General features: G+C 40.7%; 1 protein-coding gene across 10 annotated transcripts in view; it reads left to right on the top strand.

Moving 5' to 3' along the window:
- Window positions 1-26,032, top strand: part of LPP (LIM domain containing preferred translocation partner in lipoma) — a 740,460-nt gene that overhangs the window by 605,893 nt on the left and 108,535 nt on the right. For all 10 annotated transcript variants that reach the window (XM_080655359.1, XM_080655353.1, XM_080655356.1 and 7 more), the window contains one exon: window positions 10,333-10,502. In XM_080655359.1, the coding sequence (XP_080511485.1) occupies window positions 10,333-10,502 (170 nt within the window). The remainder of the gene's footprint in view (window positions 1-10,332; window positions 10,503-26,032) is intronic.

Here is a 26,032-nt window from a genome sequence, read left to right as displayed (position 1 = left end):
TGTGGGTCCAGTGTCAGGCGCACAGGTCATGTGGTCTAGCTCAAAGTCCACTAGACTGGGGCCAGGTTAACTGAGCTTGAATTCCAACTCTGCTACCTACCCTTTAAGTCATTCATAAGGTTAACTCATCTGTCAAAAGAGGATAATTGTCTTATCTAGCTTCTAGTTCTTGTAATATTTAAATGACAACATGGAAATTATGTTTTATATGAACTTGCAGGTTGCTCTCCATCTTCATGTATCAAAAATTTATTTTTTTAATTTGTCTTTATTGTTGAAAGCATTAAAGATGTCCCCCTTCCCCTCCCATTGACCCCTTCTAGCTGGCACTTGCCCCCCTGCCCCAGGCCTTCTCCACACTATTGTAAATAATATTAGTTATAACTTTTGTTTTGCTCTTTTTGGTAGTGTCAGATGAAAAAGTACATTGACTATTCTGAAGCACTGTGTAAATAGAAGGAGTGCCTTTTAGCATCCTAAGGAGAAGCGCATGGCTATTGTTGAAATACAGTGGCTTTAGAAACACCCTCTTGAGTTACCTCAGTGTTAGGTTTGCTCTTAAATAACCAGAACACATTTAGGATTTTCTACCAAAAAAAGAGTAAAAGTATCCAGGCAAATGTCAAGATTTTCAACTTTGCATGGAGCTTGAGGGAAACACAAATCCCCATGTGAGATACTACACACCAGTTTCTAATCATGAGTCAAAAATAATCATTGCAGCAGCAGTTGTAACACTACTTGTAGATACTGATTTTTTTCCTGTCAGCACATCAATCATGCAACAAATTTTAAGTATAAAAGAAGAGATTAAAATTAAGTGCAGGAATATGAAATTGTCCATGTGTAAAAAAATAATTTGAAGAGAAATCTTGCTTTAGCCAAAACAGACACTGATATTCCTGTCAAGGACATGATAAGGTTTGCATAAGCTTCCTGCCAGACCGGAGTTTTCAGGAATTTTTGGAGTTGGAAAGTAATAAGCCAGGTTAGAGGGCAGGGCTCTAGAGCCAGACTGTCTGGGCCCCCATTCCAGCTTCAGTTTTTAACTCTGTGGCCTTGGGCAAGTTACTTAATCTCTCTAGAATGACATTTCTTCAACTACAGTAGAGATCATAAGGATCTGCTTCGTGGGATTGTTAGAAAGATTATACAGTAGTACATTCAAATACTTAAAACAATGCTTGGAAAATAGTATGTGCAGAATACCTCGATCATTATGATCTCTCTGGGGCCACAAAAATGTTCAGGTTGGGAACTGAATTCCTAGCATTAAATTCTATGCGTAGCATTTTGGTAAATCTTACATAACTGTCTTACAGATACAGTTATCTCTGTTATCCCACATTGACCATCATCTTTAGAGGAAGGGACAGAGGGTATATCTCTGATTCTAGACATAAGGAGTTCTTCATTTTGAAGTGTCCAACACCTGCTGTAGTTGGAGGGAGAAAGTAGAAGGGCCTCTAGTAGGTATGTTGTAGCTGTTACACTCATTGAACTTCATGGACAGGTAGTCAAGGCACTTGTTTCATCTCTCTTTTCTACAGAAGCTGAGAAAAGGTGACTGCTGTGCATAGTATTGGGCACAGAATAGAGATTCAGTGTGTTTGAAGGGTTGACAAAATGGCTGGATAAATGACTCACTGAGACCGCCTGGACCTCCCAGGAGTCTACTTTGCTTGTTTGAAAACAAGGGACCTCAGGTTGAGAAATTTAGGAAACTTGTTCAGGCTCCCATAACTAGTGAATTCACACCCACAGTTCTGTCTAATTGCCGTTACACCATGTTATATAGAACTTTGTTTAAAGGCTATCATTATCCCAAACTGCAAAGCAGTGTTGTTTTTTGTTTTGTTCTTGTTCTTGATGTCTGGTTTGGGGGTTTGTTTGTGCTGCTTTTCCTGAGAATAGAAATCATCAGAAAATGATTGTACTGCCTTGTGTGTGTGTGTGTGTGTGTGTGTATTAGTTTAGTGAAGGATGGGACAAGGGTACATGGTTCCAACAAATGGTGGTTTCCTAGAATGTAGCTCATACAGCCAGGGCTGTTGCTCCTAGCTGTCATTGCTTTCTAAGAATATTCCAGGACAAACTACAATGTCTGGAACACATAAACACACAGCTCCCTTTACAGCAACGGTTCTCAACCCACTGCACATCAACATCGCTATTGCAGAGCCCCACCCCAAATAAATTGGAATCTGTACAAGTGGATCATGGGCATCAGTATTTTCTAAAAACTTTCCTGGTGGGAAGCCAGAGTTTGAGGTTCAACAGCTTAGGATCCTCTCTGAAGAACCCTCACCTCTAATGATTTTCCCTTCTAAGCATATCCTGATGTTCGTTGAGCACTCCTGAATTCACACTGAGTCTCTATTCTGTGCCAAGTACTATGCACAGCAGTCACCTTTTCTCAGCTTCTGTAGAAAGGAGAGATGACAAGTGCCTTGACTACCTGTCCATGAAGTTCAATGAGGGTAACAGTTACAAAGTACCTACTAGAGGCCCTTCTATTTTCTCCCTCCAACTACAGCAGGTGTTGGACAACTTCAAAATAAAGAGCTCCTATGTCTAGGACCAGAGATGTACACTCTGGATCCTCCTCTCAAGATGACAGAGAACTGATGCAGTGCTGGCTCTTCTTCTTTCCCTGGGAGAGGGAGTGGGCCCCACTCCTAGACAATGCTAAAAGCATCAGAGTTATGAATGAATACTAAAATTATTCATAGGAAAAAACTGTTGATTAAAAAGGTGGGCTTTACAAGTCTGACCTGGTTCTAATCTCAGCCTCACCTCATTCTACCTTTGAGACCGTGGCCAAGTCAGTTAACCTCAGGTTTCTTATCTATCAAATAAGAACAGATAAAGGTTGGTGGGTCTAAATGAAAGAATGTATGTAGAGTGTGTAGGACAGTGCCTGGTACAGAAAACAATGCAGTAGTTTTCTTTCATCTATTTGCAATACTTCTTCACAGTGCAATATATTTAAATCAGTGAGGCATACTTGCTGTCGCAACCCTATATGGGACTCCCCCTCCGATTCACCTCCTTACCTGAAGGTCCAACCTAAGCAAATATATATCTATAAATGAATCACCTCATGGTTAGACTTCGTAATGACTTCCTTTTAACAATAGGTCACTCAGCCTACACCCCATAACATCAGGTTTGTTGCCCAGGCCTTTGTCTACCCATTCCTGAACGGTTCTGTCATTTTGGGGTTTGTTTTATGTTGTTTCTGTCTTACCTTAGCTTAATTTCTTATTTTGCATTTAAAATGTTTCTCTTATTTGTCTCTCCTTTGTCAGTGAAACAAGAGACAATAGGTTGGTTTTCATTTACCATGTTTCACATCTTATCACTGGTCCTAGTGCCATAGCAGTCATTGCTCCTTTTCCTTTGTCATCCTGCAAGTGTGTGCATGAGAATATGTGTGTGTGACTGTGTGTGTTTGTGTGTGTGTGTGTGTGTGTGTGTGTGTATACTATAGGGAAGGGAGAGAGAGGAACAGCTATCTTCCCCCTCCATCGCCTTGCTATCCACATGCCCATTGAGTCTTTAAGCATTTCTGCATGGTCCACCTAATAATATAATGCAATAGTATAATGTAGTTATATTCATATAAGCAGAGTGACAGAACTGGATATGTCCTATAGTCCAGCTTTTAAAATCTGATAAAGATTCAAGTAGTCACAGAAATCAAAAGCCCTAACCATAAGAGGCTAAACAATGCTACATTGTTTAAAGACAGAGTCCAAGAAACTAGTAATGGCTAAATTTGATGCATGATATAATTTGTGATGCCACACCTTACTTACATGGCTATCAGTTGACATTCTTGTAGAGTCTGTATTGTCTAAGGCAGTGGTTGGCAAACTCATTAGTCAGCAGAGCCCAATATCAACAGTACAACGATTGCAATTTCTTTTGAGAGCCAAATTTTTTAAACTTAAACTTCTTCGAACGCCACTTCTTCAAAATAGACTCACCCAGGCCATGGTATTTTGTGGAAGAGCCACACTCAAGGGGCCAAAGAGCCGCATGTGGCTCGCGAGCCACAGTTTGCTGACCTCTGGTCTAAGGCCACACAGCAGTGCCGTATTATCAATTCATTTGTGACACAAAAGAAGACAGTTCCACAGTAGGGCTTCTAATCAATACCCATGAACTGCTTTTCTCTGGCTCAGCACTGCCAATAGTTCATGAGAGAATTTAGCAGATTCTGTTCATACAATTATCAATTGGGGGGGAGGGAAGCCATTGAAAACTCTTCAAACTAAGACATAAGGGAAATGACTCTTGTTGATGAAAAGCAATGTATTTTACAATGCCACAGAATTTGCTTTTTTTCCAGCCAACTCATTGTTACCAGTCTGCCTCTGAACTGCTTTGCATGCAGATGAAACCTGTTTGGGTGATACTTTTAGCTGTTTTCCTGACAAGCAGCACAGAAATAGGCACCTCTTGGAAAGTGGCTCAGCTTGACTTGACTAAACATTAGAATCACCTGGAAGCTTTTAAAAATTTCATCCTAGGTCTCCTACCTCAGACCAATGAAATCAGAATCTCTGGATCAGGGACCAGAGATCGGTATTTCTTTTAAAAGTTTTCAGATGATTCCAACATACAGGCAAGATTGAGGATCGTTGTCCTAGAACTTAAGTAAGTTTTAAGAAACTGTTTATTATAGGTATGCACTGAGGCTGCAGGGTTCTGTAAAATAAAAGTTTTGGCCATTAGAAAATGCCATCAGCCTAGAACCGTCAGTGAATGCCATATGAACCTGTTACATAAAGAATGCAAACTTGCCAAAACCGGTTTGGTTCAGTGGATAGAGCGTCAGCCTGCGGACTCAAGGGTCCCAGGTTCGATTCCGGTCAAGGGCATGTACCTTGGTTGCGGGCACATCCCCAGTAGGGGGCGTGCAGGAGGCAGCTGATCGATGTTTCTCTCTCATCGATGTTTCTAACTCTCTATCCCTCTTCCTTCCTCTCTGTAAAAAAATCAATAAAATATTTAAAAAAAAAAAAAAAGAATGCAAACTTGTTTTATTATACTTTTGTATCTTCAGTGGAAGATAATTTGTGAACTGCCTTAATGGAGTTTGCGATTTAGGACGATAACCCCACTGGCCATGTATATATGTACGATAAATTGGGACAGGCTTTGTTTCTAGGTATATGTGACCATCATTTCCCTAGCCTGATATAACCTTATTGATTGAACTTCTGGGGCAGGATTTTGTTCAGAATATATTTTAGAAGGTGTCTAATGAAAAAGTTGATTTGTTGTAGAATTGGCATGTAAAGTTTTAGTTCTTTATGGTATTTAAAGATAGAATATTAATTTTGCTTGTGCCCAAAATTTCTACTATAAATCAAGGAGCAAGGAGGACAAACATGACCTGGCTTTATGTCTGCATAAATTTACTATTTTACTTTTCATATTGAATAACATATGAGTTTGGGAGTCTGTCACCCCTGATCTCCATAGCACTAACTCTCCAAATGGCTATGGACATTTTTGGTCCCACCTCCAAAGCCAGAATTGTTTGCAAAAGACAGTCTATGGCCTATTGGTGTACTGATCACCCAAATAACATTTCTAAATAACACTTTACTTTCATAGAGTAAAGGAAATAAATTCATATTATGAAAAGAGAAAGCAGGAACCATTAAAACACAGTCCACCTTCCTTGCTTCTTTGTTGATTGACCTGTAAAATCACCCTCTACCCATGCCATTCGTAAAAACAACTTGTTCAAAAACTGTAACCTTCCAGACTTAGCTCAAGTACTAAGACTTCCATACAGCCTTTCCATTTATAAGAGGAAGTAGATCAGAGATAAGAGAATAATCAGGAAGCCATTGCAATGGCCCAAGGGAGATAATGAAACTCAATTTACATAGCAGGCTTGTGTTGGGAAGGAAGCATTTCAGAGGTTGCAAGGGTTACTATAGATGGGAGGAAAAGGAGGAGTAATGGGTGAGAAGAATTCACAAATATCTCCACATTTGACATAAAGCAACATATATAATAAGCAATAATATATAAACGAGCTCATTTTTGTTGTTGTTGCTCGGGTGTCTTAATTCACTGACAAAATTCTCCCCAGGCTGTGTGACTATTCCTTGGATTTAAGTTCCTATGCTAGGCTTCTCATACCAGCCCTGCATTTGAACTTGACTCTGGGATTCCTACTGGCCCCTAGTCAATTATCATTCCTAATGCTCTGATGCCTGCTAGTCCTGTTCTATTTCCCTGGTTTTCCTCCTTTGAAAGTGCTGAGATGTTTGTCTAAAAGAAGGGCATTAAGAGTGCAGTATGCTTTCAGTGATGTGTAGTTTGAGCCCCTGTAAGGGGCAAGAATGCACTATGCTTGAGGAACTTTCTTTCCATTCTCAATGCATCCCTAAAAGCCATGGTTTGTAAGTTTTTGTTCATGTAAAAAGGGAACATGCGGGCACCTTTACTGTCCTGTTGATGTGCAGGGCTATTTTTAATTTTTGTTCTTCGCTCTTTTTCTGTGCTTGTGATTTTAAAGGTGCCAGACTGACTGCCCTCGAGCCTAGTGTCCCTGATTTCTCCCAAGAATAGGAAAAATACCGGAGGCAGCAGAGCTGGTCATGTCTGGGGCCAGCATATTCACCTGACCCATTCTAGAAGAATATTCTCCAAAATATAAAGGAAAAGATTGTTCCTTATGAATTCAGCCCATCGCCTTTCATAGATGAGAAGACAAAACCTTATTATGCCAGCACCAAATCACTGCAGAGTTTTTGGGTTCAATAAGCATTTGGAAAAACTAGGTTTTGTGTTGTTGTTTTCTCTTCCATTCCCACCAGTCAAAATTCAATCCTTTTAAGGTTGGGCTCAAATACTTCTTTCCCCACTAAAACTTTCCTGAGCCTTCTCAGATGCGATTTTCCTCCCACATTCCATTGCACTTTCCCATGTGACACTTTCTCATGTGATTGTGAAATCTATATAGTCCCCTAATGACTGTAAAAGCTACTGATATTGTCTGATCCACTGTTGTATGTCACAGGTAAGCCAAATATAGTACTGGACAAAGAGTAGATACCTGGGGAATGTCTTGAATAGAATGAGAATTCCAACGCTTATCTTTTCAGCCTGACCTTCAGGGCTCTTCTCTCATCTTTCCATCTAATCAGTGATTGAAATCTCCCCCAGGTTCTCAGACTCTATCAGCCTTGTAGGCCCAGACTCTTGGACTCCAGATATTACCCTTTGGGAGGTTGTGGTCTAGATCATAATTGCTACCCCTACCTGCCTTCTAGACCAGTATGACCAACAGTTGATAACATCTGATTTAAACCATTTTTTTTTTTTCCACCAGAGATCACTTAGTAGTCCCTGATGGATTATAGGGAATCCAGTTTGATGTCTAGAAAGGGAATTAATTAAAAATAATTTTGTTGACCTGCACTTAACAATTATCATTCCTCAATGCTCTGATGGAGCATTGTTAAATTTGTTAAATTTGAAATTTTAAAATTATAATTTTCTCAGGAATCCAACCTACTCTTTTTTAAATTTATTTTTATTGCTGAAGGTATTACAAATGTCCCCCATTTTTCCACCATTTGCCTTACTCCATCCAGCTCCTGCGCCAACCCTGGCTTCAACTGCACTATTGTCTTTGTGCATGGGCTATGCATATATGCATATAAGTTCTTTTAATAATCATCACATTATAAAAATATCAAAAGTACCACAAAACCTCTGTTGAATTGTTTTTTAATCAACATTTAGTAACAGTGCCATTCAGCCCAGAATACTTTCATGTCGCTAATATGACTTTTTCTGCTGATGTTAAAGCTGTATTTTTCATTATTTACTATTGCATTACATTTTTCTTCAGATCAACCAAAGGTGATCAGTGATTTAAATATGACTCATTAAAGGTTGAAAAAATAGTAATAAAGATAATACCATAAATACTACTTCAGATTAATATTACAAATGTAAATTTTAGTCAACAGGCTTCCAATATATACAGGAGAAGAATTTGTATATGCTAGGATGAATATGATCTTTCCACACAAGCAGTTGAAAAAGAAGAGTTTAAGCACTAAGTCTGATGATGACTCTTTAAATATTAGATGTTATGGATTGCTTGTTATCCTCAATATGTTTTCTCTAATGAAATGTTGTCAGATAATAGCATGATGCTCTCAGAATTTTAGCATCTTTTTCAAACATAGCTCAGTGAACTTTCTAGTAAACCAATTAAGTGTTTTGTTCTGAATAATAACAAAAAAATAGTGCTATATGAAATAATCTGCTTTGGTTACTAAAGTCAATGAACAGTCATAATGTTAAACGTACCTCTCTAAGGTTATATATTTTTATATTAAAAAACAGGTACAAGTTAACTCTTCAACAGAAGTTTGAAAATAAAGCCACACCTTTTGACAAATGTCAATAATATCTTGACTTTATAATATGTCAATTATAGTGGAGATCACTTAGTTTTCAAGGGTTTAACTATTTTTCCAACACTTGATATTTCTTATTTTTTAATGATGGAGTATACTGTAGTAAAGACATTCAAATCCTGCAACAGAATAGAAAGAAATTTTTACAGGGCCAAATGCAACTTGAGAAAATTAGAAATATATTCGCCTCTTTTCTCCCAAGTTGAAACATTTAGCCCTCCTATTTTTAGGTGTGAAATGGTTGTCAATCCAATGTGACGGAGTGCTGAAAGCAGTCTTCATTCAGTGAGAAATCTCTCCATAATGTCAGATCTGTGTTCAATTCTGATGTGTAGAACCAGGCAGAAGCAAGATTACATAGTGGTTAAGACTATAGATGCTGAAACTAGACTGCTTGAGTTTGTAGTTAGTTAACCATTTTGTGGCTCAGTTTCCTCATCTGTAAAAGCGGAATAATAACAGTTCCTATCACATAGGTTGTTGTGAATATGAAAGGATTTAACACATAAAAAGCACCTAGAAAATGCCTGACACATATGAAGTGTTAGGTTTGCTATAGCTTAGCTGTAAATGCCTGCAGATCCTTGCAGACATCCCAGTGACCTGTAATTACTTAGTAGAAATAAAGAATGAGATGGGAACCTGGATGTGGATCTGACCTCTGACAAGATTCCCACGATGGAGCCAGATACAGAGTCAGACTACAACCAGAACAATGTCTCTTGCTGACATAAATATTTCTCTGAAATGATGTACTGTTATTTAAGACTTAATGTGAATCTTTTAAAGCTAAACCTGATGTCCATCGGTGGTCCAGATGCCTCATGAATCCATTTAAGAATACTAGAAGTTTGCAGAATCCTGGGCCATGAGGGACTCAAGCCCTACAGTGTGTGGAACTGTTGCAGGATTTAAGGATGTTCAACCCAAGAACAAACTTGGAGGCAACACTAACTGTAGTGTAATATTTTAAAGAGTGTCAAGTATAAGAGATGAGAGTTGTTTCATGAATCCTCTGAAGACAGAACTGGAACTACTGGGTAGCCATTAGAGTGAGCAAGCATTCCAGCCTAATTTGAGAAAGAACTTTCTGGCAGTCAGAGCTGTCTGGAAATGAAAGGGAATGGTTTTTGACCTGCCTGTCACCAAGAGCTGGATGCAAAGTTTTCACAACCAGGGCTTTTGTGAATGGAGTTGAAGTTTGCTTTTGGACCCCATTCCCTCCCAGTCTAACCAGACAGGCAGACTTCCCAAGGAGAAAGGCTTTCCTAATTAACCCTACCTACCCCTACCATACCAAGAGCCATTGTCCTTAGACTCCCATGTGAGAGTAGAGTCAGGGCACTGGCCTCAACTTGAGTTCCACTCTGTCATTTTCTGCAGGCTCTTTGGCTGAGACAGTCAACTCCTCAATTTTACAGCAGGATGCAAAATCCCCATCCTGCTGGTCTTACGGAGGATAGTGATGTCTAACCTGGTGATCTTGCTCGTGGTGGTGATGGCGATAGTGGTGGTCCCATTGCTGTTGCTGCAGACATTATGAAGCTGCTGTCTTCCCTGTGTTGGTTTCTATGCCAGGACTGAAGTGTTCCTCTGTGTGTTCTTTTTTAAAAATATATATTTTATTGATTTTTTACAGAGAGCAAAGGAGAGGGATAGAGAGTTAGAAACATTGATGAGAGAGAAACATCAATCAGCTGCCTCATGCACACCTCCTACTGGGGATGTGCCTGAAACCAAGGTACATGCCCTTGACCGGAATCAAACCTGGGACCTTTCAGTCCACACGCCAACCCTCTATCCACTGAGCCAAACCGGTTAGGGATCCTCTGTGTGTTCTTAACAGTCAATCCCTTCTTTCTTTCAGGCCGCTGTGCTCGCTGTGGGGAAAATGTCATTGGGGAAGGGACAGGATGCACTGCCATGGACCAGGTCTTCCATGTGGATTGTTTCACGTGCATCATCTGCAACAACAAGCTCCGGGGGCAGCCCTTCTACGCCATGGAGAAGAAAGCCTACTGTGAGCCCTGCTACATTGTAAGTTCAGATTTTGGTCCTCAGGTACTTTGCAAAGATGTCTTTTTTGACAAAGTGCCAGTCACTCCAGATAGAATGTTGCCGTCAGATCTTGACTTCGCCCCAGACTTCGCAATATGTGTGCATGTAAATTGGCATATCTTAATTTTTTCCATGTGTTCATGTGAAAAAGGTGTGTTGGGATGGGGCTGCCATTCAAGTAGTGGTCTGCTGGGAAGATCATCACCATGTGGATTTCAAGCTTGTATGTACTAGCTATCATGTTATCCCTCATAGCATCAGAGAGTTTCCCAAGTGGCAACATTATACCTCTTCTTATTAAGTGTCACCCTGAGTTGTCAGAATTTGTTGAGAAATGTTACAGGGCCTCTGGACTTGTCAATGCACTTTAAAACTCCCGAGTCCTTTGAATCGCCTCTTTTCTACCCAGAAGATTTCTTACCTATCATACTCAGAGGTTTTCAATGATGTACATTGAGAAACTCTTTATTATAGTGCACCTTAAAGGGAAATGAATAGTAATGCGGGCTGAGCTAACAATTGTTGATGTTGTCTTTTTGAAGAACATGACAACTATACTTCAATAACATCAGTGAGTGACTAAAAAACACTCGTAGTCACATTATCTTAGCTTTTGGCCAGGCTATTCACATGTATACATTAAGCAATCATATGATACAGCATTTTAATGGATGAACAGAATATTTTTCTTAACCTAAAGCAAATGTCTTTGTTATCCTTCTGCATGACTTTAATGTGTCTGCTAAATACTTATTAGTGAAAAAAAGTAGTGCTTTTTGCAAACCTCCAAAAGAGCCACGGTTTGGCCCTCAGTGCCCAAGTATCCCTATTATAAAAACTCCTTTGCCATGGCATCGTCATGCCATCATGCCGTCACGACCAAAGACTGGTCACCAGGAGGCTGCATGCGTGGCGAGGTGCACGTGGGTGGCTGTAAATATTTCTCTCTTTTCTGCGTCCAGTGCAGCTAGAGAGCGGTCCAGTTCCTGAGTAGGTGCAGGTGGGGATTGAGAAAATGAAAGAAAGAGACAGACACAGAGATAGAAGTAAAAAGCTGGGGCCAGGTGGGACCACTGTCCTCTGACATGGATAGGGACAGGAACAGTGGCCCAGAGCCCATACAGCATGTTTATTTTATACAGTGAGAAAAACAGGAAGTTTTACTAAAAGTCAAGACAAAGGAGATGATGTGCATTCTAGGGTGGGCCTGAGTCCTATTCATTCCTGGTGCTTGGCTGGATTTACATAATAAAACCCACTCCCTGACACCTGGGCAGAAATGAAGGTCAAGCTAACAACACTTCTGCCTTTTGGCAGAATGTGTTTCCAACACATAGCTTTGCCTACAGCCCTAGATTCAGCTGACAATTTAAAGAAATGCCCATGTGCCTTCCCAGGCACTCTCTACAGGTGGCCAGGGCTGTGTGCGCGGCAACTTGACTCTGGGTCCCATGTCCTGCCCTGAACAGCTGGAGTCTTTCTGGGTCCCACCTCATGCCTGGCGCGGGTCTGGGTCTTGATCGATATTGTGTGCTGGGCCTCTAGTGTCAATATAGAGGAAGCTTTTGGTGCAAGACATTGGGAGTTATAAATACCTTTGTAGATTCCCAAATTTCAAATTGATTGCAGAAGTACCTGGCCTTCTTGGCACTTTCCCATAACCTGTAGGCTCTAACTCATTGCAGCCCTGGAGTCTGTAGCACAGATCTGAAGGTTTTTTTGAGATAAAGATCTTACAAGATTTAATATTGATTTGCATTTCTTAGGTTCAATTTTATTTCCTTTTTCTCCCCAAAGACAACTTAAACACTCATATAGCATCATTATAGTGTCACACAATGTTGGAGCTGGAAAAAACACACAAAAAAAACTTTGAAGATCATTAGTCTAACTCCTCTCTTTAGAAGTAAGAACACAGAGAAGCAGAGAGGAATAAAGTAACTTCTTATCTTCTATCATTAGTGTCCAAGCCAGGGCTATATTCAGTTGTTGGCACTCCTAATCCTGTGTTTTTGTTTTGTTTTTACAGACATCACACAATTTTAGTTTGTCCAGAACATAAACACCAACACAGTAAGGTCCTGTTGATCTGCAAGAAGCAATTGCATATCAGGGGAAGTCAGTGAACAAAAGCTTACCTCTGTAGTAAATGAGAATATTTCAAATATCGCCCTTTGAATTCTGTGTTGACAAGAGAAAATTACAAATCCCCTGCTTTTGTCATTAGATTGTGCAGACTGTCATTCGCAGTGACTTTCACATAGTACCACCATTATGAAATATGTTAGTCATAGCGAGCTCTGACGGTGACGTCAGCAGAGCCTAGAGAAGCAGTTATGCATGGCTATTGGTCCTTATACTAAATGAGCACAGGCTGCTGTGATTTTGTACCTCTTGTGTCTTTTCTCCATCTCTTTTTTGACTGCCTTGTTGATACTTGCTACTTTAACAAGCTTCATTCAGTTTTTCTTTATCCCTTATGAGCTAGGAATCATATAAACAATATGGGGAAACAAAGTAATATGATGTAAAGAATATGTGTCTGGATTTGGTGCTATCGCTTAATGTCTTGTCTCCTTGGGTCAGTTACCTGATCTTTCTAAGCCTCAGTTTCCTCATCTATATAGTGGGTGCTTTCAGGATTTTCCACAAAGTTTTGTGGATATGAAATGAGGCTATCCTTGTAAAGCACACTTGGCTTGCTCAAGGAATGGTAGTGAAATACAGTACATGCTATTCTGAGATTAAGTTTGACAGGATTTCTGGCCTATTTAGTCTGAAAATGAGGACCTTACATGTGCAGTGAGATTCAGCAGGCTTTAGAAAATTGTTTTAACCTGTCAGACATAGCATTTTATTTTATTTTTATTTTATTTTTATTTCATTGATTTTTTACAGAGCAGAAGGGAGAGGGATAGAGAGTTAGAAACTTCGATCAGCTGCCTCTTGCACACCCCCTACTGGGGATGTGCCCGCAACCAAGGTACATGCCCTTGACTGGAATGGAACCTGGGACCCTTCAGTCCGCAGGCTGACGCTCTATCCACTGAGCCAAACCGGTCAGAGCCAGACATAGCATTTTAAATGCTTTGCTTGCTCTCCTGAGTATGTAATAAAACCAAAGAAAGTCCAATCTGGCTAAATTATGGATTTCTGCAGTGTGCAGGCTCAGATTTCTCCCCCCATTCCAGGCGTAGGAACTTGGTGATACTTCAGGCTGTGGCTGTTAGCTTTGGTTGCCTGATACTATACAATGTTTATGACAAGGAAAGCTGTCTGGGAGGTACTCAGTCACATCCTTCAAAAACCTGGGTGAATTCAAATAATGGAAATTCTTACCATCCTTTTGACTTCTCTCCCTCCTCAGAAACTTTAATCATGATTTTTCTTTAATGAGATTTATCCATGGTAACTGTAAAATGTAATTGAATTCTTATCAGAGTTCAGTTAAGATTTATTCAGAGACCCTTGTTCAATATTGATTTCAGAGTTTAGGCCAGGCCTCAAGCCCCACATGGATGTGTTAGCATTTTAATTTCTTCTGAACTTTCATAAGTCCAATAAGCTGCCACATTAGAAATGTGGGGATTGGGAAAGCTGTGTGTATGTATCCCTGTTGGAACCAAAGCCCTTAGAACAAACACCTGCAATGGCATTCAAATTGCCTCTCATTCCATTGGTGGAAACTGATGTCTGAAAGACATCCTGTACAAAGCACAGAAAACCAGGCCCTAGGCCTCAGTCAGTGTTTTGTTTTGTTTGTTTTTTAAATTGATAGAATCAGAATATTGAAGATAGTAGTTTATTCATTTCTCTATAAAGACCACCCATGTTTGATGCTCTTGAGTCTAGGAAGGAGACCAGTCTAATGTAAACTTAATTTACTCTTGCCTGAATTCATCAACTTTAAATCATATTTAAGTTAAACATTTATATCATTGTGAGGGAAACTTTGTTTAAATGATTATTCATATTTTCCTATATTCTCTTAAATCTTTAATCCTTGAACATACATACCTATAATGAAACAAGCTTGACTCTGTATGGCATTGTAATTCTCTTTAATCATTTTGTACATGCTTTGTTTTGTATTTCCTATCGATTGACTTCATATAAATATGTATATAGCTTCCCATGACTAATAATCATTATTTTTAGCTTTTTATCTGTTTAGTTTTATATGCTTACACACTAAATTTTAAAACCATTTGCCACTAGAAAGATATTGGATACTTTCTAATCTCTTAGTATTATTTATAGCACTAGAGGTCTGGTGCATGAAAATTCGTGCACTCGGGGGCAGGGGTGTGTCTCTCAGCCAGGCCTGTGCCCTCTCGCAGGCCGGGATCCCTCAGGGGATGTCCACCTGCCAGCTTAGGCCCGTACGCCGGGGGAATGGACCTAAGCTGACAGTCAGACATCTCTCTGGCAGCCTGGGAGCCCTCAGGGGATGTCCACCTGATGGCTTAGGCCTGCTCCCTGCGGAGAGCAGGCCTAAGCCACAGTCAGACATCCTTAGCACTGTCATGGAGGCGGGAGAGGTGACCACCACCACCACTGTGCTCGCAGCCATCAGCCCAGCTTGTGGCTGAGCGGTGCTCCCCCCGTGGGAGTGCACTGACCACCAGGGGGCAGCTCCTGTGTTGAGCGTCTGCCCCCTGGTGGTCAGTGTGTGTCATAGCACCAGTCATTCCCTGTTAGGGTCAATTTGCATATTACCCTTTTATTATATACTAGAGGGTGTCCCTCAACCCAGTCTGCACCCTCTCCAATCTGGGACCCCTTGGGGGATGTCCCACAGGGATCTGGCCTAAACCTGCAGTCGGACATCCCTCTCACAATCCGGGACCACTGGCTCCTAACCGCTCGCCTGCCTGCCTGATTGCCACCTAAATGCTCCCTTGCCGGCCTGATTGACACCTAACTGCTCCTCTGCCAGCCTGATTGCCCCCAACTACCCTCCCCTGATGGCCTGATCACACCCAAGGCTTTTATTAGTATAGATATGACCCTTCACAGAAAATTTTACTAATTCTGCTTTACAATAAGGTCTTGACGATTGAATCATTGGGACCAGACACCAAGATTTCCTTTCTTTGAATAGTGGAGGGAATAATTATCTTGTCTTTAAGTTGACCTGAAATTAAAATGAGATAATGACTTAGAAAAATATAAAAGCACCATATAAAGACAACTGTCTTTTTCATGTACTGAAAAGACAATAAAGTGTTAAAATGAAAAACACTAATTTTATTCTCCCCCTTCCTTCCTTTACAACTTTTATTTAAACTTCGAAATTTATAAAAATTTCACTCCAATTTTCACTTCTTTACATTCAATATTATTTTGTATTGGTTTCAGGTTTTATATTAGTTACAGAATAGTGGTTAGACAATCATATACTTTACAAAGTGTTCCCCGATATTTCCAGTACCCACCTGGCATCATACCATCATTACAACACTATTGACTATATTCCCTATTTATGTGACAATGGGTTTATAGGTTCCTTCCAGTCTTTCTTTTGTGTTGTTCGCCTTTCTTTTTCTTTCTGACTTCTTCCCTCATTTTCCTTATATAGTATCTCAATTAGCCATCAAAGCTCAGTGAAGGCACTGGGACACACCAGTTAGCACTGGGAGCTTCTCTGAATCAAGTCAGTCAGTCCGGTACCCGGCAGTGTGGCACCCCTCCACTTGGGTGGCACCGCCCCTCAACCACCGCCTCAGGGCTGCGAGTCCTTGCCCCTCCGCCCAGGTGTCCTTCTATGCCCCTTGATCCCTGGCCAAGCCAACCTGCATCTTGGGGCCACTGAAGAACCTCTCTCTCTGCAGGCGAGGCAGATCCCTTTCCGCCAGTCCCCTGCCCCAGCCTGAGCCCCCTCTGGTGCACCCCGCCTCGCCAGGTTTTTGCCTTTGATCTATGGCATTGGTGACAGCACACTCCTAGCAAGCCTGGTACCCGAGGGTGACAGGGTCAGTTCTTTGCCCAGAATGTTAGAGGTGGCAGTAGCATCTGCAGATGTCGCCCAGAGCCTGTTGGCGAAGGCAGCGCCTGTGTGGGGTGTCCTCATAGAGGGATGGTGAGGCACTGCTCAGAGCCACTTGGAACACCCGCCTCCTGGCCAGTCGCTTTGCCAAAGTTGTGGCATTCGTTCTGGAGCTGCCCCTCAGGCAGCCCCCCAGTTGGGCCTCGCGCCTCTTCTTCCACATTCGGCCTTCATCCATCCCTCTCTCCTGCAGTTCTTGGGCTCCAGGCCCAAAAGAAAAAAACCAAGACCAAGAAGGTCAAAGCCCAAAGGAAGTGAGTCTTGAACCCCCACATCCCATTCTCTGGATTTCCTCCTGCACCTCCTCTCTGTGTCACATCTTGAATGGGCACCCTGTGGCCCAGCCACATGGCCACCGGGCGGGCTGGTAGAGCCGGTCTCCGAGAAGCTGTGAATCTGTGGCCAGAGGCCCTGTTTTGGTCTCAGCAGCCCAATGCCTCCGATGTTCCCAGGGAGTGACTAAGCAGGCCCAGCCACCCCTCCCTGGGGCAGCGATGTTCCCGGAGCCGCATGGGAGTGGCTAGGCTGCCCAGCCATGCCTCCCCTGGGCTGCGATGTTCCTGGGGCCCCACGGGAGTGGCTAAGCAGACCCAGCCACTACTCCCCAGGCAGTGATGTTCCCAGGGCCCCACAGGCATGGCTAGGCAGACCGCTGCACCTCCTGCGCTGCCCACCGACCTCCCAGGGCCCCGATGGACTGGTACCTTGCCAGCGGTGTCTGGCGCTGCCCACCAGGCCTCCCCCAGCCCAATGGACCTGGACCCCTAGGGGCGGGCCATGGTGCTGCCTGCTCCACCTGCATATGCAAATTTACTTGCCATCTTTGATGGGTTAATTTGCATAATCACTCTGATTGGCTAGTGGGCATGGCTTGGTGTAGCAGAGTGATGGTTAATTTGCATGTTTCTCTTTTATTAGTGTAGATGATGCCTATAAATAAAATTTTATATTATTTTATTTTAATAACTTTCTTAATTTATATTACTTAGTTTATGGCAATTTGGAGAACATTTGCTAGATATCTTTAGAATTATTTTTCAGTTTACAGAACCATCATAGTAATGAGACTGCATTTTAAACTATAATCTATCCACTACTGAAAATTTGTATCCTATCTAATAAAAGAGAAATATGCAAATTGACCATATCTCTGCTACACCCACAAGCCATGTCCACCAGCCAATCAGGAGTGAGTATGCAAATTAACCCAACCAAGATGGCTGCAGCCACGGAGAGAGCAGGAGGCTTGAGTTATCCCCGGGGATGGAGGAAGACAAGCTTCCCTCCTGCCATGGCCTGCCTTGCCCTCTGCTCAAGGCTACAAAGTTTCAATTATAGAAGATAAATAAATCCCAACAAAACTGGCTGTGGCCACAGAGCAAGCAGGAGGTTTGGCTCCGCTCAAGGCTACAAAGTTTCAATTATACAAGATAAATAAATACCAGATACCAGGGCCTCTGCTTGGGTTGCTGGGGGGTGTGGCCAGCCTGCAAACCACCACAGGCCCCTCGTCCAGGCCACCCCACACCCCAAGGGAAACCCCACCCTGATCCAGGACACCCTTCAGGGCAAATCAGCTGGCCCCACCCATGTACCAGGCTTCTATCCTATCTAAGCCTATCTAATAAAATAATAATATGCAAATTGACCATCACTCCAACACACAAGATGGCTTCCTCCATGTGGTCAAAGATGACTGCCCCATGTGGACACAAGATGGCCACCACAAAATGGCCAGCAGGGGAGGGCAGTTGGGAGGGACCAGGCCTGCAAGGGAGGGCAGTTGGGGGTGATCAAGCCTGCAGGGGAAGGCAGTTAGGGGTGACCGGGCCGGCAGAGGAAGGATGTTGGGGGCAACCGGGCCTGCAGGGAAGGGCAGTTGGGGAGGGGGGGGACCTAGGCCTGCAGGGGAGAGCAGTTGGGGGTGACCAGGCCTGCAGGGGAGGGCATTTAGGAGTGACCAGGCCTGCAGGGGAGGGCCATTAGGGGCAAATAGGCTAGCAGGGGAGCAGTTAGGCATTAATCAGGCTGGCAGGAGAGTGGTTAGGGGGTGATCAGGCTGGCAGGCAGAAGTGGTTAGGGGCAATCAGGAAGACAGGCAGGCGAGCAGTTGGGGGCCAGCAGTCCTGGATTGTGAGAGGGATCCCAGATTGAAGAGGGTGCAGGCTGGGCTGAGGGACACCCATCCCCCCATGCATGAATTTTGTGCACCGGGCCTCTAGTTTATTTATATTTATTTAGAATCAATTTAATGAGTGCATTATTTTAATTTTAATTTGTAGAATTATTAACAAAACCAAAGAGATGCTTTTCTACTTTGGTGCTAGATCTCTTAAAATCTTAGCTTCGATTATACTTATGGATTAAATTTAACAACACTAAGCGTTCTTGGGAAGCAAGATGATAAAGATAGAATATATTGGTTATAGTCCTTGCTCTCCTGGTGCGTTATTTAATTTCTGGGTACCAGTATTTACATTTATTAAAGGGAAATACTAACTTCTTTCCTGTCTTCAAAGAGAAGGAATGAGCAAGTTTATTGTACATCATGAAATTGTTTACTAATATAAGGGTTTGATTTGATTAATAACATTATTGTCATTGCTTTTTCCCTCTGCAAATCTGATACAATTTAGAAACTCTCTAACTTTGGGGTAATTTCATAGCTGCAGTTTCTATGGAAATACCAAAATAAATAGATGCCATAGAAGGAATATGAAGATATATATGAGAAGGACAAAAATTTTCATGCTTTGCTTAAGAATATTTTTATGTTGTTATGAGTCTGAAGAGTAGCAACAGATCCTCCTACTTGTGTGTCCTTCTGCCTTGAAGGAGACAGGCTTACATGTAAGTGTAGAATTATAGAGTTTTTGTGTTCTTAACATAGCCAAGGAGTCTGCGCCTACAAACAGCACATCAGAGATTCTCAGCAACCTGTTTATGAAATGGCAGCCAAGGTCTTCCCCTCACCCAGAGTGCTTCCTCAGAGTGGAGTGAACCCAGCTCCTAGCTCTCCAGCAGTGGAAGTTGTGTAGACATTTTTATTAGAGTTAAGATCCAAGTGATTAAAAGGCCTCACGAAGTAGGCCAGCTCCACAGGAGACTAAACACTTTGAGGTCCCTGAATTTGGCATATTAGTGTCCAACACTTTAGTGGCCTTTTGCTTCCTATGTCACTCATTGGCTATAGTTAAAGTATTCTATCTTTTCCACCTACATTAAGAGGCCAGTGTTCTACCTCTTCAGAAAAGTTGTTCTTTTTTTATGCTTAGTTCTTTCTAATAAAATGTTTAAAAGCGAGTTATGGCTAGGGCTTTATGTGAGTGTTGGGAAATGAACTGAAAGTTGGGACTAAATCTGAAAAATCCACATGAATTTCCCTCCTTCCCTTTTCTTGATTGCCCACCTCTGCTCACTCTTCTCCAAGGAATCTCTGTCTCTCTCCTTTCACACCACACACACGCACATGCACACATGTAAAGGCATTTTCTTCTTGATATCACATCATCGCTCTACAAGTACTCTTCCAGAAACAGGGAGAGAATGCTTCAAGAAAGATGAAAACTTGTCTATTATTTGAAGAGATTTAACCATGTTAACAATTATGAATAGTTTTATCTTCCATTTATATAGCTCCTTACAATTTACAAAGCTTCTGAGCATATATTATTGTACATGATCATACCTATTAGAACCTTGTGAAACAGATAAAGGGGAGACTATTAGCCCCATTTTGCAGCAGCTTTGATAGTTTCAAAGCAAAGGACAAAATGAGTATTAGGAACTGATCTAATTTTTTTGCTGGGTTCATAAAATCCTGAAACTAACATTAAACTTCCTAAAAACATGCACATACTGACAGCCCCCTGTGATTATAGTCTTCCATTTTCAACCTTTTAGCTGATGACCACATGGATTATATCTTACTGTATTACAGAATCTGAAGTGCTGAACTGGTACTGGTGAAAAGCAATCAGTCCCTGTTTTTCTTGAGCATTTACATGTGGCTTTCCCTGAAAGGCCTCAGGTTTTAAGGAAAATATCTTTTATTTATTTTTTTTATTAAAAATAATCATAACAACAACTAATATTTGTGTAGTGCTTTAACTTTTACAAAGTACTTTCCTTTTATCTCATGTCACCCTCTAAGGACCCAAGAAAATAGGTACAATTAAAACTGCCTTCATTTCCAGTAGTAAGAGCTTTGGAAACAGTCAGCTTGCTTGGTTCCATGAAGCATGAGTGCCAGATCTGAGACTTGACCCTGGTCTTTGGTTCTCAAATCCAGCTTTTCCCACATATCCAAACAGTGATTGGAAATATAATTTGTTATTACTAGGTTTCTCTTTCCTAATTAATTTTTCTTTATTAATAATTTTTATAATGTCAAGTTAAAAATATATACAAGTAAACCAAACTGAATTTTATAGATGTGGCTTGTGTCTTATTATTAGAGAATTACTGAGCTCAGAATATTCTTTCATACGGTAGTAATTTATTTATTCTTTATTCACATATTTAACTTTTATTTTTATTTAATTCCTTCATTTTTACAGCTGAGTAGTATTCCAATGTGTAAATGTATTGCAGCCTTTTACCTACTCATCTACTGATGGACACTTGGGCTGTTTTCAAATAGAAATTAAAAACACCAAAAAAAAAAAAAAATCTCTCTTAAGTATTGTATGCCTAGGAGAAAAAACATTCGAAAATATATAGAATGATGCATAACTATCCTATCTCAATAACATAGCAGTTTATATTTTTTAGCACACACTCCTTTTCTACTTCAATGTATGTGAGTATGGATATATGTTTATAGCTATAATGACACATCTCTATACATGTGTTTACACACACACAATGGAATCATACCATCTGTACTAATTAATAACTTGTTTTTGTTTCATAACAGTGTTGTCTTCTATAGAAATAGTTTCTTTTAAATATTCCATGGACATTAAAAAAGAATGTATATCACCTTTCTGAAAAAAATGAGTCCAATATTCCAGCAAACAAATTAATTATTCAAAATAAAGTGTTGGTGGGGGACAATCCAGAACAAATACAATGATACTAAGCAATGAACCAATAAACTAATAGTTTTTATTTTTAATAGTTAAAAATAAATAAATAGAAAAAGGTGTAACATTAAATTCTGACCAAAAGAAAATACTTATTACCTACTAAGTATAGTATTAATACTGGATAAAGTACAATTCAAGACAAAACTACCATATAGGCCAAAGAACATTATTTATTATCGAGGTCACAGTTCCTGCAGAATAGTCCTGTGCTTCCCTTTATTAAATACCATTACATTGAAATATATAAATATGAGATGAAGATGGTAAAACCATATTCTTTATAAAACTTTAACTCATTTCTTGCAGTCTTTGTGACAAACCAATTATAGAAGTTGAATAATATAATTGATTTAATCTATATAACCAAAGAGATTGTATCTTTTTTCCTACTATCTATAGAAGATTTTAAAAAAAATGTATCATATCACAGACTGAAAAAGAAAGGTAGACATTTCTTACTTTGGCTGGCAGAATCTCATATCTATAGATGAGTAAACAAGTAAACACATTCCTGAGTGAAGAGTTCTTAGAAGTAGTGATGATGATAACTCTGCATGACAGTGAGAAGTGAATGCAGCCAAAGTGGAACTTCAAGCAAAGCTGGTGTCGTTAGTTGCAACAAGAGTACAAATATATTAACCTAAAAAAAAACAGAAAAGGACAACAAAATCAACTTAAAGGAGGAAGGAATTAGTTAAATAAAGGCACATATTAATAAATAGAAAATACTAGAATTATTAGGTATAGGAAATGATTCTTTCGAAAAATCAATAAAATAAATATCCAGTGAAAATAAAAAAGAGAGAAACAAAAATTAGAGAAAATTAGGAATAAAAAAGAAGTTCTTAGCATAGGTATCTCACACATTTTGAAATTGTTGCACCTCGAATTTTATATAAAGGAGGCTATTTTTTGTACAAATCTAAAATACAGGAGAAGAAAACTTTAATAACCTCAAAAGCATGAATGAAATATAGAGATACTACCTGAGATAGAACCAAGAAATTTTACTGACAGTATTTTTAGATCTTTAGAGGACTGATTCCTGTTTTGTTTCTACTTTCAAAGCCTAGGAGGAAAAAAGATAAGCTTCCCAAAACATTTTATAAATCCCAATTAATACCTAATCTAGCTTTCCCCCAAAAGATAACTGTGCTAACCTTTCACCAATGCAGAAATCCTAAGTGAAGTTAACAAGTTGAATTTCACGTAATGAAACATCCCAGGTTATTCTATGATGGCAATGTTAGGACAATATTAGGAATTTGTAACATAATTCATTGTATGGATTTATCAAATTTTAAAAATACTACATAGTTTTTAGGACATTTAATGAAATGTATAGTGCATTCTTGTTTTAAAAAATTACAATAGCACACACACACAAAAAAAAAAACAAAACACAAAAACTCTAAGTCAAATAGAAGAAAAAATGTGTTCTATAGGATTAAATAAACTAATGGCCAGCCTTCTTCCTAAATCTTGTTAGTTATGCACAGGATCACCCGTATTATAGTAATACTAGAGGCCTGGGGCACAAACTTTGTGCACAGGTAGGGTCCCTAGGCCTGGCCAGCAATCAGGGCTAATCGGGGCCTTCCTTCATTCCACGCAACACCCTGATAGCACACGTCATAGCAAGCCACCGAACTCCCAGTTTCCCAGTTGAACTCCAAGGGGACACTGCATATTAGCCTTTTATATATATAGACTAGTGACCTGGTGCAAGGATTCGTGCTCATTGAAAGGAAATTAATTAGAAGGTGGCTGGAAGGGTGAGTCTGGGTGAGAAGGGTCAGACATACCCTGGAGCCAACCTCCCATGGCCCCTCCCCAGTGTCTGTGGAGTGAGCAGGGTCCCTCAGGCAGGTGGGGTCCCTCAGCCTGGCCTGCGGGGATTGGGCCAAAACTGGCTCTCCAACATCTCCCAAGGGGTCCTGGAATGCGAGAGGGAACTCTGTAAACTTGCTGTCATACAGGCTGTGGAATGCAAATGGAAGTGTACAGTAAACCAGATTCAGGGCCAATAGTGCTCCAGCAACAACATAACCCATGGCAGAAGGTAGAATCCCATGGCCCTGTGAGGAATCGGGATCCCTCCTCTCTGGTTTCGGGGTGTGTCACCCAAGAACCGCCGCTGCCAAGTCACTGCAGCTCAGCAGCTCCTACATTGAGTGTCTGCTCCCTGGTAGTGTGCATCATTGCAACCAGTCAGACTGGCGGAGGGACACTTAGCATATTAGCATTTTATATGTATAGATTGTTCTTAACATTCTAGCCTTTCTTTTGGAAATTGGGAAGCAAAAGGCTTCCCAATATTTCCCCATATTTTAGATATATGTTTAGGCATTTATATATATATATATATATATATATATATATATATATATATATATATGTATGTATGTATGTATATGTATATATATATACACACACACACATATATATAATAGACTTTTTTATATATACATTTGAATTTATTATGTAATATTTCTAGCACAGATACAAATATAAGGCATAATATTATTACATTTTATGAATCTATTAACCTATCTAATAAAGAGGTAATATGCAAATTGACCATCACTCCAACACACAAGATGGCTGCACCCATGTGGACAAGATGTCTGCCACAAGATGGCCAGCAGGGGAGGCAGTTGTGGGTGATCAGGCCAGCAGAGGATGGCAGTTAGGGGTGACCAGGCCTGTGGGGGAGGATAGTTGGGGGCAATCAGTCCTGCAGGGTAAGGCAGTTAGGGGTGACTGGGGCTGCAGGAAAGGGCAGTTGGGGGAGACCAGGCCTGCAGGGGAGGGCAGTTAGGGGTGACTGGGGCTGCAGGAAAGGGCAGTTGAGGGGGACCAGGCCGACAGGGGAGGGCAGTTGAGGGCTACCAGGTCAGCAGGGGAGGGCAGTTAGGGGAGACCAGGCTAGCAAGGGAGGAAAGTTAGGGGTGACCAGGCTGGCAGGGGAGGGCAGTTAGGGGCAATTGGGCCAGCAGAGGAGCAGTTAGGCAACAATCAGGCTGGCAGGGGAGTGGTTAGGGGGTGATCAGGCTACCAGGCAGAAGCAGTTAGGGGCAATCAGGCAGGCAGGTGAGTGGTTGGGAACCAGCAGTCCTGGATTGTGAGGGGATGTCTGACTGCCCACTTAGGCCCGATCCCACCAGGGATCCCAGATTGGAGAGCATTCAGGCTGGGCTGAGGGACACCCATCCACTCTGTGCACAAATTTAGTGCACTGGGCCTCTAGTTTAAGAAATAAAACATTAGCAATTCAGATGAAATCCTTTAGGTTCCTATCCTTATTCACCTTCTCAGAATTCCTGTACGGAGGTAACCACTATGCTAATTTTACATTCTATCTATGCATTTGTTTATATTTTTCTACTTATCTCTAAAAATATATAGTATTTTTGCATCTAATATTTCTTAATTTTAAATAAATGGTATTGTATCATACCCCTTTTCTGAGAATTTTTCACTCAGTATTACAAGATTAGGATGTATAAATACTTATAGATGACATGATTATTCTTCTAGAAAATCTAAAGTATTAGATTAACAAAAGTCTAGTAAGCTGATAAAATAAAAATTTAAATATAGGTTTAGAAAATACAGCAGGAAAAAAAAACTTATGCAGAATTAACAAAAAAATATAAAATACCTAGGTAAACCTTTAAAAGTGCAAGTGGTCTAAGAATACTACAAAATTTTACAGGGATGATTAACTCATGAGCAAAATGATTTAGTTATGAATATGCTTTGGAAAGCACCTCTCCCTTCCACAGGCATCCATATTAGCACCCTATAATTATCTAACAGCAAGACATTTGGGTGGGGGAAGAATAGCTATTGCACTGTCCTTTGCTAATGTTTTTTATTTAGCCCTTTCCCCCAAATAGCCCCTAGGCCTTTGGTGATCTTAGTTACTGCTCACCACCTCCTGCAGGCTCCAAGGTGGCCTTAGGTAAGGATAGTGACACACACACCTGTAAGTAGTATGCACAGCATAAGAATGAGACCAAGCAAAACATAATGAAAGAAAATGAAACATAATGAACTTTTCCTCCAGTTCCAATCCCATATTACATTAATTTCTGTTGTCACATAATTCGAATGTTTTTTAAGGTCTAAGAAGAACCTTAGAAATTCAAAACAGCATTTATAGCTGAGAAAACTTACTAAAGCCCAAGAAAGCTGACTGATTAGCCTGAGGTTACATGTTTTATTAATGGCAGAGGCAGGAATAGAAACCATAAACCTTGATGATGCCTTCAAAGAACTGCTTTCTTTGGGACTGACATGAAGAGGTTTAGCCATATGTGGCTCCAGGCTCCAGAAAAACATCCCTAGCAAATGTTGGATTCCAT

This window comes from Plecotus auritus (genome assembly GCF_963455305.1).
Source record: "Plecotus auritus genome assembly, chromosome: 2".
In the NCBI taxonomy this organism is placed as follows: domain Eukaryota; kingdom Metazoa; phylum Chordata; class Mammalia; order Chiroptera; family Vespertilionidae; genus Plecotus; species Plecotus auritus.
The sequence above is the reverse complement of the archived record's forward strand: the minus strand, read 5'-3'. Positions and strand labels throughout refer to the sequence as shown.